Consider the following 16,527-nt stretch of genomic DNA (forward strand, 5'->3'; position numbering starts at 1 on the left):
TGGGCGTTGCAGTTATGGGCGTCTTGGGTTGTGACAATATTTGAAAATAAATTTGCGCTGCGTCTGTGCATGCTTAGTCTCAACTTTCTAGCTTTTTTAGTTACTGAGATCGAGGCGTTCATACTGACAGACGGATGGGCAGACGGACATGGCCAGATCGTCTCGGCTATTGACCTTGATCAAAAATGCTTCATTCTGCCTGTTACATACTTTTCAACGAATATAGTATACCCTCTTTCTCTACTAGTAACGGGTATAATAAGTAAATATTTTACTAAACAAATACTTAGCCTTGGAGTGTTCCTTGCCGTTCGGCATATATGAAATAATGTATTAATAACCTAATTTTTTAACCAGTATTTTGAGCTTTCCCAATGAGAACCGGTGGTTGAGTGGAAAAGCTGAAGTCCCACTCATAATCAGAGAACCGCGTTTCCCCCAAAAGTACCTTTAAAATACCGAGGAGGAAAAGGATTAAACATCACAAAGTAAGCAGCCAGCGGAAATGCGGCGAAAAAAAGGCATTAATAAAACAAAGAACTCATTATGCCGTTGACCGCGTTGAGCTTAAAGTGCAAGGATAATGCAAAGCGGCAGTGATGGGGAAATGCATGCGAATGGGCCCTTGAATTGCAGCGCGTAAATGTGAGAGTATTAACAATTTAACAAACAAAGGCAAAGGGCCATTAATAACACACAACAACAGCGCTGTCGCTTAATATACCCACAATCGCACACACATACATTATGCATGCGTGTGTAACCATAAATATGGAATGTCAGAGTGGGAAAATCGTAGGACCTCGCGCGAAATATCATCAAGCTCTGTTGCCGGGCAAATTCAGTTGGTTCTGTCAGCTCCAATTGCACCTAAAAAATTGTTACAAACCAATGGAAATATATATGGTCACGTATGTAATTTATCTGCAAATGTATTATAATTGTTAGTCTTCATAATCCTACTTAAAAGCTAAAATCTATCACTAGAAAATTGAATCTTCGTAAAGGTGTGAACAAGTACCTATTCTCAAGACGTATTGATTTCTTCCTTTCTCACAGCATACTTCAATGCGCTCTCCAAGGTGGTTTCAAGTCACAAAATATACAGGAAAAAAGGCCCCAATTCTTCTCACTGTGCTCATGTGTGTGTGCAGCCATTCTCCGTGTATCTGCATCTGTGTCCGTGTCTCCATACCAGTGAGTGTAATCATGCATATCTTTGCCAGTGGGTTTTCGGTTAGTGCCTTATTTACGTTGGCCGGAAGCTGCTGGTTGTACTTGTTTCCGCTTTTGTCTGAGCGACTTCATCAGCATCAATACTCCCTCTCGCTCTGCGCTAGCATCCCATCCTCTCGCTCTGTCTGTGCCTCTCCGCTGTGGCAATGAAGTAGAGCAATGGTCTGGCTTATTAATTTCAACATAACGCGCGCATGGCCAACAATTTTTCCCACGTACGCACACCCATAAATTGCACACGCTCATATACGTCGCGCACATAGTTGGCTCCTAGCTTTCAGCGGTAATTATTTCAAATTAAATGGCAAAGCACTTTTCGAGCAGGTGCTCCCGAAAGTATGCAGCACATTATTAGCATCAGGTGCGGGGGTAAGAGGAGGTGGTATAGGCAAACTTCGGTAAGTCGAACGCCATGACTCTGAACAAATGCTATGCACTCTTTATATAAGTGCGGCAAAATGTAGATTTTTTTGTCCCAAAGTAAAATTAAACTGAACCTAAAATGTATATTTTATTGCATTGTTTAAGTTGCCTTCCTCTGCTGTTCAATTTAATGCTCTTATATAAGGACAACAATGTTAGAGGGAAATTCTAAAAATAAATGAGTCGATTTTAGATAGTTGTTTTGGGTGGTAAATTTTAAATTAGGTGTTAAGTTTTTTTAGGTTGAGATTTTTTGAGATTGCAGTCTGATTTCGTTTCCGAGATGTGTAAAATGAACTCAAAACATCTGACTTTTGGACAATCTCCTTACTCCGTGACTTTGTCTGTCGGTCGTCTGGCCTCCATCAATTTGGCCTTTGGGCTGGCTTTATTATCCCAATGCGTATGGAAATGCTGACAAGACCTGCTTGTCATGGCAGACCTTAGGCTAAATAATTTTAATAATGCAGAGTAAGACATACGCATGTGAAGGTTATGCCCCGAGCCATGGCATTCCAGGGTCAAGTGGACCTCAAAATATTTCTCATTGTGCATAAATGTAAATACATTTTCGAGCAGCTAGTCATTCTCCTTCCATTCAATTTTAAGGGAGTCTCAGGCAAAGATGAAAGCGAAATACCAAAAGGAAAATATGGGAGTTGTCAAACTGTTGCCGTTGGTCAAGCATATGCAATGCATTTCCATGAAAAACAGCTTACTTGAAAGAATGTAATGTCTGGCTTTACTTACAGATGTGTAGTTTCATATGCCAGTGGTTATATTTTCCACAAAAGAATATTTTGTTCTTTGCTATGACATACAGCTTAGACGCAAAGCTTTTCAACTGACCCTTTCCAAAATTAAAATGTTTTGATATACTGTATTTTTCAGAGGCGTGAATAAAAAGGAAAGCATAAAGTTTCATTAAATTCAATCAATTCACTTCGTTGTCTCTTATCAAGTGGGATAGTAAGCGCGTGGAATATCAATTGATTTGAATAATTAATTGGCTGCCTGAAAATGTTGTGCACCGAGGACATTACTTATGACTCGAATTATTTATATAATATATATGGGCGCTCCAAGTGACAGGAGTCTTGGTAAGGATGCTTTAGGTGGGCTTTTGCCAATTAAAAAGTTCACAAAAAGGCACTCAAACAGCTTTTAGTGAGAGCTCTCCTGCACTTTGTTTTTTTTTTTTGAGCACAGCAAGGACGGTTTATTAGTGTTTTTAGAGCATTCGGCGGGCAATGATGTCAGATGGCTGATAGCGAGGACGAGTGACGCAATTTAACAGGAGTGGCATATGCAACAAATTTGTAAGGACGCCATTTAATTCCATGTCAGCTGCTTGAATGCCTGAGCTGAATGAATGGCTGAAGCCCTCGGGACATGCTCTAAAGTCCTCAGTTCGACGGCGCCTCGTTTAGGGCTTATACTTTTTCTTTGGCCCGCTTTTATAGGCGCCTCCAAATCCACTTTGTAAGCCATTCCAGTGGTAATAAAGGCGAAAGTGAGTGCTGCTAATATAAAATTGAATTTAAATAAATGGAGTCGGGCCGTAAAAATCCGAATTCTGATTTGATTTGTTTGGAGGCGCACACCCAGCACTTAGGCGCCATTTGATATGCAACAATCTTTGGCGCCAACTGAAAATCGGTAAATCGAAAAGGCTAGGAAGGGGCATAATCATCATCATCAGCATGGGGAGTTTTGTTCTGTAATAAATCTTGTGGAAGAAATGTAGCCCGAAATCGCTCTAATTTATCCACGCCACGCGCTTTTGCCGTTTTATGGCAGAAGATTTTTATAGGGGATTGATTAAAAGTGCAGAGGACTGACCTGCGTCGACCCTTGATCCTTGACACCTAAGTACATGCTATGCCTGCACCTTTTTCTTCGAATGTGGCCGTATTATGCAAATGCCGTTGACTCAAATTCAAAGGGGTAAACTTGAGCCTGCAGCCGCCGCTTTCATTAATAAGTCGACAGGCAGTTAGTCAGCCCATTAAAGAGCCCACCTACAAATTGGCAGCTTGTGTGGGCCATGTGGGAAAGATTTAGGCAATTAGCACCCGCAGTACACCCGTCCGATAGGGGTGGTGGGGACCTAACCCGGGCTCGACCCTTCCGCCCCCGAAAATACCAACGATTTCAGCAGTCGGTGGAAATGTTAACACCTAGCTAAATGTATATTGTCGTCGCAAACCTGCACAAAACATCTTGCTCTGTGTCCTTATCATCCTGCGACCTGATTGCGTAATTCCATCTCACAAGTGCTGACAACGGTCGGGGGTTCTGTTTAAAATGTATTATCATTGCGATTGCCCCCAGATCCTGCAAGAGTGTATACTTATTCGCAGCATATATCCATAGTATCCGCTCGCAGTTGTTTGGGTTTAAATGTTTCAATTAGCCTTGGCGGTACTTAAAACAAACAAACTGACTCCTCATTTGGTTCACTCTCTATCCATGTGGGAGAGCACATTTAATTTAATTTAAAATGAAGTAGATTTGTGACTGATACATTTTACAGCTTGAACCTAGCATTTAGTGTGGTTTATTTTAAAATTCTCTTAAAATTGTCATTACGAATAACTTTTTTTTACATCTTAATAATATAACTTCTCCACGTCACTTCGTTCATTTTGATAACTATCATAATTCTAAGCGAAAGTTTGTTAATAAATAAATTAGCAAAGTTACACACGTGTTCAGAAAAAACTCTACTTACATATTCCTGCAGATTTAGCCTTATCAGTTAATAATTAATACAGTGTCCCAGTTGTTTTTGTACACAGAATTTATTACTTGATTTGCTTATCAGCTATGATAATGAAAATTCCAGTGAACTTTGTAAAGAAATGCTAAAAAAATGAGTTGCAAAAAGTGTTTTGGCAGAACTATAGAAATTTTCAATATATATAAAAAAGTGAAGAAATATCACAACATTATATCAAGAACATATGATCAAAAATATATTTACTTGATATTGTCGAAAACGTTTCCTTCTTTTCAACGAATCGAATATACCCTTTTACTCTACGAGTAACGGGTATAAACATGTAATTCTATTAAATGTAATGTAATTCTGTGACGTGTTTGCTGATATTCAGTAATCTAAGAATATCAAAATTCATTTCGATTTGCGCTGGGCTATAAATTCAGCTTCCATGCTGCTGGGAAATCAGTACAGGTTGCTTCAGCTTTTCAGAAAGTCATAACCAAAATGAATTCAGCAACTTCTCTCATGTACGTAGCACCGGGTTTTACCCTAATCTTACTACAATAATAAAATAATAATATTCTAAATATTGATATAGGTGCTTTGCACTGCTGCTGATTAGTCCTTTATGCATGGGCTATACCGCCGAAGATCGTGAAGCTGACAGCCGTAGGGTTGCTGAAATTATCAAAAACTCCCAGGACGACAACTCCAAAATCAATAGCATCCAGGAATTACTTGATATCTACAAGCGTTTATATCCCAGTTTGACCCCTGAGGAACGGGAGAGTATCGATAACTTCGTCAATGAGCATACGGATGAAGTTCTAGTCGATGGAGTTCCAAGTCAGGGAGGCCGGAAGACCAAGTTCGCTAAAAAGATTTTAACTGAAGCTGCGAGGGGGGTTGCCACTGGGTTCTTTGAAGAACTTGGTTCAAAACTTTCTGGTTTGTTCTCTGGATAAAATCGTTTTAATAATTATATGGGTATACCAAACAACAAAATGAAAATATACTTATAAAAATGAGCTTTTTTTAATATTTTAATGTAATAATTGCATCTTAAATGTTCTGTATACAACTTTTAAGAAATAATTTCAAATAAAATTTGAATGCACATGATGTATCTGGAAGCAATTGTCGAACAGCTTCACGATATGCTTAAAATGTAAATAAGGGGTATTTATTACTTTAGAATAATGGACCGTCACGCCAACAATTTTGAAACATTTAAAAAATTTTTTTATTTTTGTATTGCTTTTTCCAATTGTATTTTTTGTTATTAATGCTCCGTTGACCGTTTTGATAGCATTCCACGAAAAGTGGCAATCTTTAGGTTCGGTTATCAGTTATATACTGAGAATTATTATAGCTTGAACTTAACATGTATTCATATTTTGAGATTCATAAATTGATATGAAAGCTACATACGATTTATTTGAGGAAATATTATGTTTAGGCAATTAGCACCCGCAGTACACCCGTCCGAAAGGGGTGGTGGGGACCTAACCAGGGCTCGACCATTCCTTAAATGTATATTGTCGTCGCATACCTGCACAAAACATCTTGCTCAGCGTCCTTATCATCCTGTCTCAGTTGTTGTTGTACAAAGAATTTATTACTTGATTTGCTTATCAGCTATGATAATGAAAATTCCAGTGAACTTTGTAAAGAACTGCGAGGTAGAATGCTATAGTCGAGTTCCCCGACTGTCAGATACCCGTTACTCAACTAGTGGAAGTGCTAACGAGAAATTTAAAAATTTTTCTGGACTATCGGGAGAAATTGGTAAAAAAAAATAAAATGAAAACAAATTTATAAATTTTTCAAAAGTGTAGGCGTGAGAGTTTTGTGTGATTTGTGGGCGTTAGAGTGGGCGTGGCAAAAAGTGTTTTGGCAGATCTATAGAAATTTGCAAGATATATAAAAAAATTGAAAAAATATCTCAACAACAAAAATATCTCAAGAACATATGATCAAAAATATATTTACTTGATATTGTCGAAAACGTTTCCTTCTTTTCAACGAATCGAATATACCCTTTTACTCTACGAGTAACGGGTATAAACATGTAATTCTATTAAATGTAATGTAATTCTGTGACGTGTTTGCTGATATTCAGTAATCTAAGAATATCAAAATTCATTTCGATTTGCGCTGGGCTATAAATTCAGCTTCCATGCTGCTGGGAAATCAGTACAGGTTGCTTCAGCTTTTCAGAAAGTCATAACCAAAATGAATTCAGCAACTTCTCTCATGTACGTAGCACCGGGTTTTACCCTAATCTTACTACAATAATAAAATAATAATATTCTAAATATTGATATAGGTGCTTTGCACTGCTGCTGATTAGTCCTTTATGCATGGGCTATACCGCCGAAGATCGTGAAGCTGACAGCCGTAGGGTTGCTGAAATTATCAAAAACTCCCAGGACGACAACTCCAAAATCAATAGCATCCAGGAATTACTTGATATCTACAAGCGTTTATATCCCAGTTTGACCCCTGAGGAACGGGAGAGTATCGATAACTTCGTCAATGAGCATACGGATGAAGTTCTAGTCGATGGAGTTCCAAGTCAGGGAGGCCGGAAGACCAAGTTCGCTGGAAAGATTTTATCTGAAGCTACGAAGGGGGTTGCCACTGGGTTCTTTGAAGAACTTGGTTCAAAACTTGCTGGTTTGTTCACTGGATAAAATTGTTTTAATAATTATATGGGTATACCAAACAACAAAATGAAAATATACTTATAAAAAAGAGCTTTTTTAATATTTTAATGTAATAATTGCATCTTAAATGTTCTGTATACAACTTTTAAGAAATAATTTCAAATGAAATTTGAATGCACATGATGTATCTGGAAGCAATGATGTCGAACAGCTTCACGATATGCTTAAAATGTAAATAAGGGGTATTTATTACTTTGTTCCAATTTTTATTGATATTCCAGAAAAATGTTGGAATTTATTGTTAGAAATTCCTCTAGCTTGTATTAAAATAAATATTATTTATTAACAGTAAATAGTATTTTTTGTTATTAATGCTCCGTTGACCGTTTTGATAGCATTCCACGAAAAGTGGCAATCTTTAGGCTCGGTTATCAGTTATATACTGAGAATTATTATAACTTGAACTTAACATGTATTCATATTTTGAGATTGTGTATTTTATTTAAGTCTAGTTTATTTTTGCGCACTTCTCAGTTGTTTCGCACTGCTCCTGATTGGTACATTGTGATCGGCGTATTCTGTCCAGGAACGTCTAGCTGATAGTCTTTGGGTTGCTAAAATTATACAAACCTCCCAGAACGACAATAGCCAAATCAATAGAATCCAGGAACAACTTACCATATACAATCGTCTGTCTCCAAGCTTGAGACCAGATAAAAGGGCGGGAATTGACAAAATCAGTGAATATAGGATAGAAATCCTAGTCGATGGAGTCGAAGGTAGTTCTAGGACGAAGTTCATTAGGAAGACTAGATTCTTTACCGAACTCGGTACAAGAATTGTAGCATATTTACTAACTGGTTTACATCCAGCACAGCTGGATTATAAGCTAGCCATTGAAATCATTGACATCTTTCTTGTGATAAAATAAACTCCACACGGAAAGTAATTAAGCTCATTGCATAAACAATAACATTTTAAGCACTGGAACCAAGTAATATAAATGTAGTGTTTTAGTCCTAGCAAGGGAATTAGTTGATATACAGTTGTATCATTATGTTCACTAATTTTCGTTATGAAGCGGCCATCGTAAAGGAAATTTTGAGCGGCATTTTCATATCTTTTGCTAAGCATTTTAACTTGCATATTGCGTGCACTACAAATTCCAAAAATATTCACTCAGATTAGATCGTAAAAAGTTTATTTAAAATTATTATTTATTTAGAAAGAAAGCAGGGCGAACTTTGTTCATTCAATTTGACCAAAGTTTACGTTGAATTCAATCAACACCCAAACAAAACTGGACTGTGCAAGATGCTTTTCGAAAAAGCTTTCGCAATTATTATTTCTGGGTAAAACACTTTTTCCGGTGTTCTACACAAACTCGTTTTCGGCTGACGAAACTTTTTGATTGTCTGGTCGAAACAAGGCATGTGGAAAGTAATTAACATGCAAGTGTCGAAAGCGTCTGACAGAGACCTTCCACGGATGGTGGGCGTCTCCGGCTGAAACAGGACATCCTTGTGGGTGGGGACTAGTGTGCACCCTTCATCAACGCCATCAGCTGTGGCATTTGACTTCTGAATGTGTCGTAAAGTTGATCCTTGCCCCATCCCTTGGCTTTCCTGGAATCCCTTCCTGTTTACTGAACTCGTCAACGCTGCTGCTGCTGGCAATTTGTTTAATTAAATGCTAGCCCGAGAACCAACATACACAGACCAACACAAACACATTATCAGGATCCGGGGCTTGGAGCACAAATTAAATTGAATAACAACTGCTAAACACATCGAGGCTAACACCTGCTTATCGAAGTGTCAACTGCACTGAGTACCTGCTTTCAATTACAGTGGGGCTGGTATGCACAGCTCATTTCGTGTAACTTTATAGCTGAAACTTATGAAATTATAAAGTTACAGAATATATTTCAAAGTCAATATTTTTCAGTTGCGTAAAATTTGTAAAATGAGTAATTTAAGTTGCTGAAAGATAGAGATTTTGTTGCAGTTCAGTTTTTTCCTTGACCGGTTGGAGGTTGGAATCCGGTGGACTTAGCTCACTGACGAACACTTTTTGGCTAGCTAACTAACTGGGTCACAAGGATTTGACGACACAACATGCTGCAAATGGAGTTCGTACAGTGGAAAATACGAAATTATATGTTACCGAGCAATTTTACACCCCTGCATCGCCGATTTGCAGGAATGGCTTAGAAGTCAAGACCTCAGCACCAGCAGGCAGACTTCCTAATAATGTTTTGTTTGGAATTCAGCCTTAGAGCGCAAAAAGCCGTCCTGCTGCATAGGGTGTCCTTTTTTCTGCCTGCCCTTTGCTAAGATGTGCTTACAAGGGTTCTCGGCTGTATCCTGTTGTCATGTGTAGGCTCTTACCTCTTACATCGTCGCCTATATCGTCCTGATTATCATGTGACAACGTGGCACACAAAATAAAATCTGCATTTTTGCCTTGTCAAGTGTTTTTCCCTACAGACAGCCAGCTAAACCCGAACCGAACTGAGCCGAGCTGAGCTCTGCTTTTCAAAATGAAATACCCTGCAGGCACAGGCACACAAGCTGCTGCGATGTCGACTGCCAAAACGGGATACGCATCCAGCTGCTGGGCGCGGCTAGTATCCCCCAACTCAATGGCATGACCGTCAACTATTTACATGGCCAAAAACGTGTTAGCCACTGCCAGCAAGCCAGGAACATGGGCGGAACTTTTGGCGTGGCCTTCACGGCTTGGCTAGTAAGTGCCTCCAACTTTCTTGGCTAGAAAGGAATTTAAAGAAATAACGACACTTTTTCAGTTTTTGGCTGAAAGCCATTAGATGGTGCTGAATGAAAAAGAGGAAAAATCATTTAGCGCACGTTTATTGTAAAATAAACTGAATGTATAACTATTTAAGCATTTCTGGATTTCATGTGCATTCCGCTACGTAATTTCTATTCAAAATTAATGCAAACGGTGTTTGGTTGGTATATAGATTTAAAATTTTCTTTAAGAAGGAGGTGTAACTATTTTTGTATTCCGGGAAGAGCCATTCCAATAACTTGAATATATTTATACCTAAACAAAAGCAACAAAAACTGTTTTTCCCCACCTGAGCAAAACTGTTTTCGGGGAAAATTCAATTTCGTTTGTTTATGAGCAAGAGTCTAATTCAAATGCAAAGATAAGGCACAACCCAGCGTTGGGGCTACAGTGGATATGGATAGATACTTCAGCACGCTTCCTTCCCTAAATTGTCCTATCTTCGACTCTTTTCGAGTGGTTTCCCTCGCCACACGCATATTGTGATAAAGTTTTAGCACCTGTGCGGATAAAAATACGGAGGCCGGAAATGCGAAAAGAAAAGTTTGCCATTTACAGCCCATCAAGTCGGCTTCAATTTCGCCCACCTTTTGTTTGGCTCCTCACACTGCGAATTCCCCCAACTTTTCAGTGTTTGTAGGTGGGCCTCTTTGTTTGTCACTTTCGGCAAAGTTTATGCGCTTTTTATAACGTGTATCCTTTTTGCATGTCGACTTACTGTTTTGGCTTTGCCCTTCACCATTTTATTACACCAACAATGGGCTCCTTAAGCACATGTAAAAGGCAAAAGCACACATATGTATGCAACCTCAAGGTAGCGCAACAGTGCGGTTGGAAAACTTTGATCATCCTGGCAGGAGACTTAATTTAATGTCCTTCTCGTGGGCTACCGACTCGGCTTGCCGCTGACTTTTTGTCGGGCTGCCGGGCTATCGCTCTCCTGTTTTGTTTAAGTTTTGTGTCGTGACGCAAACACTGAATTTCAATTACCGGCTTCAAGCGGCCTTGGCAAAGCCAGGAGTGCACAGAAAAAAGAAACATTTTTCCAAAGATGATTCAGTTCGAATGAAATCATAGACGAGTATATACGAGTATGATTTTTCTTTTGTTAATATATTAAAGCTGTTGTGTTAGAATTGATGAGTTAGCATAGGTCTAGGAACAGAGTCCAGTTCGTTTAAATAAAACTGCTTACAACTGATAAGAGAGAAAAAATATTGCTTCTTTCCCAGAATTGAATGAAGAAACGTTACGACTTTAATGTTATCAATTCCATGAAAATTACTTGATCCCAGTACATTGCATTACAAAATCAAGCTGCATTTAATGACCCAGAGAGTTCCTAGAATTCCTGCAGAATCATTTCAGATAGCTCCTCTTTTCATAGCTGCCTATAAAAGAAGAGTTGTCATGAACAGCAATTAGTTCACCCTACCATCACAAGTAAATAAGTGAAGATGCATTTTGCCCTCCGCCTAAGGCAAGTCAAGTATTATATTGAATCCAATAAATAATAATTAGGTTTTAATTTCAGCTTTCTCCTGGCTGTGCTCTTCAGCCTTACAGGAAAGGCTCCAGATTGAAGTTCAGCAAACTGATGACGCCAACACCCAGCTTGAAATCGCAGATGAAGTCATCGAAATTTATAATAAATACAAGGCCCAGCAGGGATCAGATGTGGCAAAAGAAGCTCAACTGAATACACAAGTCAATGACTTTAAAGGAGGGATTGTGCTCGTCGATGGAGTACCAGTCCAAGGCGGTAAAAAATGGAAGAAAAAAAAAACTCCTAAAGGCCTTCCTGAACTCGCTAAGATCGCTTCAAAATTCATAGTTCAGAGCATAGCCGACAAGCTTATGGATTAAATTAAGCACCGAAAAGTAAAATACAAGCAAATTTAACCATTAACTTAAATGGTCCGATAATAAAAAAATTATATACCAGAAGGTGTGTAAACCAACACAATTCGAAGTCTAAATGAAGATGAAGTACAAGATCGAAGTACAAAAGAAGTGACCGTGAAAAGAATTACTATCAGATATATGAATTTGAAATAATATTATATTATAAATTATTATTGCAGATATTTAAATCATCTCTAGGTTTCGATACTTAACAGATTTTTTATTGTCCGATTTGTCAACTTTTTACATTTATAAGGTGTTAAAAACTCTCAACACATGCGGAAAAACGTTCTCATTTCTTATATGTACTTATAAAATGTAAATGTGTAAGTGTGACCAGTCTCAGCCTGTGTATTAGTTTTTTGCATTGCAGTTCCTGTCTTATAGCTTTCCAGTAACCAGCTAGAATTTGACCCGAAATTTATGAGCTCTGTGTTGGCTAAGTTTCTTTGCGGGACTTCACACATAAAAAGGCCGACATCTTTGCACTTTATTTTCATTCAGAGGCTCTAGCAACAGCTTATTTGATTTTGGGCTTCTCCACTTTTCCCCCTGCTAAGTTTTCTCGCGACCCACTCATATACATTGAAAAGGCACGGAACTTGTTTCCTTCTAAGGCCAGAACCTGAGGCTCATCTGTTCAGTGGGTTGGTTATAGGGCCAGATATTAGTGCGATTTCCACGTTGACCAAAAGTTCAATTCATTTTGTACAGGGACGTGTCGCTGCTCCTCAACTGTTTTCATAAGAATTTATTGCTTTCTCTTGGCAACTAAGTGGATCAGATTTCTCTTCGCAGCTTTCGCCAGTGTCCCGTGTAATATGCCACAGATTTGGTGTTGGCGAAATTACTTTAGGTTTTGTTCGCTTCCATTCCAGGACCCTTTAACTTGCCTCTCTTTTCCCTGTTTTTTTACAATTTAATCGTATTAGATTGAAAATGGAGTTGGGTATTTTAGGGGCTAAAAGTCCGAAAGAAGGAAGTGGCAGACGTCCGCAGACTGGCAGTTGGATTAGTACTCAGGTGAGATTTTCCTTCAGCCCAAATGGTCTCTTTTTTGAAAACATACGACATACAGGAGTTCTTAGGGTGAACTGATTTTTGTTGGAATTTTCCATGTATTTTAGTTAATTTATATAGCTTCCAAGGGCTTATTATTGGCTTTATTTGCAAAGTAACAAAAGGGAAAGACATATTTAAAGTATTTATTTGATATCCTTCTCTTCTAGCGAACTAATTAAAAGAAGTCCTGTTACTAAATCCAAGTGAATTTTAGTAAGAGGTTCTTTAAACTCTCCCATCCTGAATTTAGCAAATTATTCAACTGCCGGTGTATTATCTGCATTCAACAACCTCTGGCTCCTTCTCCATTTGGTGACCATCCAAAATATATGGCCATTCTGCACTAATTCATTTAGAATTTGCGGCTACCGTTGTCTGGATTCTTGTGTCGCAATTAAATTTATTTTAGTTGTGCACAGTTTGTTTGACGTTGAGTGGATGCATTTCGGTGGCTTTTTCGGTTTTCACAGTGCATGCAGTGCCGAATGAAAATGTATACCCAAGTTTTGTGTGTATCTGCGAGAGTGTTGTCCTAAAAGTATGTATTGATTTTCAGCCTGTCAGCACAGCGAAAATATTTATTGTCAGCTCAGGGGAGCTGAGCTGAGTCCTCGGATGCCAGCCAAGTTTCGCTCAAATTGTTCCCTGGCGGCAATTGAGGCCGTTGATGAAATGGAATGGAACGGAGGAGCAGGGCCAGAGGTATGGAGACTGCTCAGGCATCCTCCCAAGCTCCTCGACTTTGTCAGCATCGGGAAATCGAGAATTATTAACAACTAGTGCGTTGATGGGCCCATAATTACGGCCGTGTCCTTGCTCACTCACTCGCACACTCACATCCTGGGCGCTGACATGCATTAAAATTGATTGCTGATGTCGCTGAACCGCACTAATCAGAGCCACATGTCGGTGCCCGAGTATTGTGAATTCTGTGCTCTGTACATTGACATTGACACGGGCATCCTCGTTTGGATGGTATTTTACAATTATCCGCATCCTTGTCCGCAGCACCGTCATCATCGCCGTCACCATCATCCATTGTCATGGTCGGCGCAATGAAATTACATATTACATATCGCATTTACATTGCTGTCATGTAGTTCTCCTCTTGATTCACTTGTTAAGTTTTTCATGCATGTTCATTTCGCAACCTTGTTAAATGAGAAAAAGGTCGTATTCAGCTTGTCCGACGTGTTTAAATTCGGTCATGTTGAGGTGCCCAAAATGCAAGAGCCATGAAAAGTGATTACATCAAATCTTTTCAGCTTAAGACAAGAAATTATGTGTTTTTAAGATATTTATTAATACAATAACCTAAAGTGTAACCTAAAGTAACCTAAACATCGGGAATTTCACCATACTCTTGCGCTTTCTAATTAGAATTGCATGGTTTATTAAGTCTTGCCGGAACTAATTGATAACTTCTGCTCGCCAGCAAAGGACTTTACCAGTCAATTTGTGTTGATAAAATGAGGCCCGGGCACACAGGTCCCTATTCAGATATGCCATTTGAATACTTTCTGTTTTGACATTCATTTGCGAAAGTCCACAGAAAGCGTTTGCAATTTGCCGAGGCATTGCGCAACTGGGGAGCCAGCGAACTTGGAGAAGTTTTAATGAGTTGGCAAATGGAATTGGCAATCCGTAGTGGGTGCTCGACACTTGAAGCATGAAATCAAACTAATTAACTCCAAATTTTACATAAACGCCGAGAAAAGTTCCGCCATTCATGTGATTTTGCGCTCTCTGCACATGATGATAAATAAACACAAGTTAGATTGAATTCCTGGCCATCATGAGAATAATCCGATATCATAACAACCGCGTTGAATGGTAATTCACTTTGTCGGCATGATGAACAAATTAAAAACTTTTCTTTTTCATCCATGGAAAATATGGTTTTCCACCAACTTTGTTGCTCATTTTTCAAATATCAGTCACCGCAATGCCTCTTTAGCTATTTAACAACAGAAAAACAGATTTGCAATAGCTCCCCAGACAAATGAATTGGAAGAGCTGACTCTTAAACTATGCATGATGACTTATGTAAATGTATGCAGGGCTTAGAGCATAGACTTACATATACATATGTCAGTCCAAAGCCGCTTTTGCTAAAAGTACTACAAAAGGATTTAGTCAGGAAAGTGTTTTTGAAATACCTAATTTCTCATCAACTGTTTGCCTTTGATGTTTGGAGCGAATTTATCTTGGCATGGATTGCATAATGTTTATTACATTATATATGGAATACTTCAAGGAGATGAGCATCCATCATGTCCTTTGGCGATGCGTCATAAAACCAATGCATATGCTTTGAACTCGTCAGCAAAGTTTGAAGCGTCGATTTTTATTTCTCTCTACCGGCAGCGGAATTCAGATACATAAATATGTATGAGCTGTGTGCGAATCTAGGTCCTTTCGTGACTATCTGTGTATCTGTGTAGGTGTAGCTTGACAGTTCGTAAAATCAAAGTTGTGTCTCACAAAATGTAATAGATTTTTATTGCCGGCGGCAGTGGTTTGCTTCATCTAGTCACCACTTCCATTTTGACTGCCAACCAAATCGACTTTCTGGTTGTTTACCACACACAGGAATAAAGCACACAAATACTCATCCACCAACACTTCTTTATACTTGTAGATACAGCCAGCCGGAGGAGCAACTTTTCCATTTTGTCGGGAAATGCTTTTAATCTAACTATAAAGTTGCTGGGAAAGTTGTCCCTTAGTTTTAAGGTTTCTTTTCGGCCGTCGAGTGAAATTCTACAAATTTAACTTGTCCTTGACACGTTGCCAAAATGGAAAGGATATGAACGAAATCCAATTTTACATTTCGCTGTCTTTGGAAGCGGATTGAAATAGATAGAGCAGGGAAGAAATCTCCGACTTTGAACAAACATTTCAGTTCACCTCTTATAAAATTAAATTCGTAAGAGGACAGCGACACATTAAGTTGGCTGAAGAAAAGTGATGAAACATTTTCTTTAAAGCTAATAAAAATTAATTAGCGCACCACGACCCAGATTGCGGCCTCAATTATGATGCCAGATCCGTTCCCACAGAGTTCCCACAGAGTTTGGCCAAAAAGCGAAAAATCAATATGACAGCCTATCCGCTGGGAGGGTTTGGGGTTTAGGGGTTGGCTGGACTCGTCCTTGGACGGCGGACGCGCTAATTTCAAGAGCCCTGGGCCATAAAATCGTGTTGAGGGAGCACAAAGCCCTAAAAACCAGCCAAAGCGAACCGAAAGACGTTCAAGCCGGGCCATAAGTAGCCGAGGATTAGGCAAGGACCTCAAGCCCGTCTCGGCCAGCTCGCTTTTCACCTTCTCCTCCTTTTCGCCATCGGATCGACGACTCAGGACGGTAGTATATCTTTTAATTAGACGATTTCACTGGATATTTAACAGCCTCGTGCTCTATTGTGAAGGTATTTGGTCCCAATGCTGGGCTGTAATGGAGTCCCAAATGGCATCACTGATTAATGTCTCGATTTTATGGCGAATGTTGGCTGCGCAGCCGAGGGAAAAGATGCAGAACCCATTCCCCGCGGAAATACCTTTGTGCGATGTCTTTGCATTCTTTCAAGTTTTATTGATGATAAAATCGAATAACTTGTTGGAAAGTTTGAGAGTTGAGCATTACTATCTTGCCTTTCAGGACAAGAAAAGTAGTCTTGGGCAATTTCAAAACT

General features: G+C 39.1%; 4 protein-coding genes across 4 annotated transcripts; all 4 read left to right on the plus strand.

Annotated features, from left to right (window-relative positions):
- Window positions 1-4,828: 4,828 nt before the first annotated feature.
- Window positions 4,829-5,381, plus strand: LOC6553468 (protein Turandot B1-like). Its single transcript, XM_001979332.3, has 2 exons — window positions 4,829-4,911; window positions 4,983-5,381. Exons 1-2 carry the CDS (start codon window positions 4,889-4,891, stop codon window positions 5,347-5,349), a joined length of 390 nt encoding a protein of 129 aa, XP_001979368.2. The 5' UTR covers window positions 4,829-4,888; the 3' UTR covers window positions 5,350-5,381.
- Window positions 5,382-6,559: 1,178 nt separating this feature from the next.
- On the plus strand, window positions 6,560-7,104 carry LOC6553467 (protein Turandot B2). Its single transcript, XM_001979331.3, has 2 exons — window positions 6,560-6,642; window positions 6,714-7,104. The coding sequence occupies exons 1-2, from the start codon at window positions 6,620-6,622 to the stop codon at window positions 7,078-7,080; spliced, it is 390 nt and encodes a 129-aa protein (XP_001979367.1). The 5' UTR covers window positions 6,560-6,619; the 3' UTR covers window positions 7,081-7,104.
- A 169-nt stretch (window positions 7,105-7,273) lies between these two features.
- On the plus strand, window positions 7,274-7,984 carry LOC26526221 (protein Turandot B). The gene is given in 2 exon segments (XM_026976064.1): window positions 7,274-7,284; window positions 7,588-7,984. Coding segments are annotated over 2 exon segments (408 nt in total).
- A 3,340-nt stretch (window positions 7,985-11,324) lies between these two features.
- LOC26526617 (protein Turandot Z) lies at window positions 11,325-11,733 on the plus strand. The gene is given in 4 exon segments (XM_015155015.2): window positions 11,325-11,347; window positions 11,402-11,434; window positions 11,436-11,629; window positions 11,702-11,733. Coding segments are annotated over 4 exon segments (282 nt in total).
- The last annotated feature ends 4,794 nt before the right edge of the window (window positions 11,734-16,527 follow it).

This window comes from Drosophila erecta, unplaced genomic scaffold (genome assembly GCF_003286155.1).
Source record: "Drosophila erecta strain 14021-0224.00,06,07 unplaced genomic scaffold, DereRS2 tig00000000-arrow-pilon, whole genome shotgun sequence".
In the NCBI taxonomy this organism is placed as follows: Eukaryota; Metazoa; Arthropoda; class Insecta; order Diptera; family Drosophilidae; genus Drosophila; species Drosophila erecta.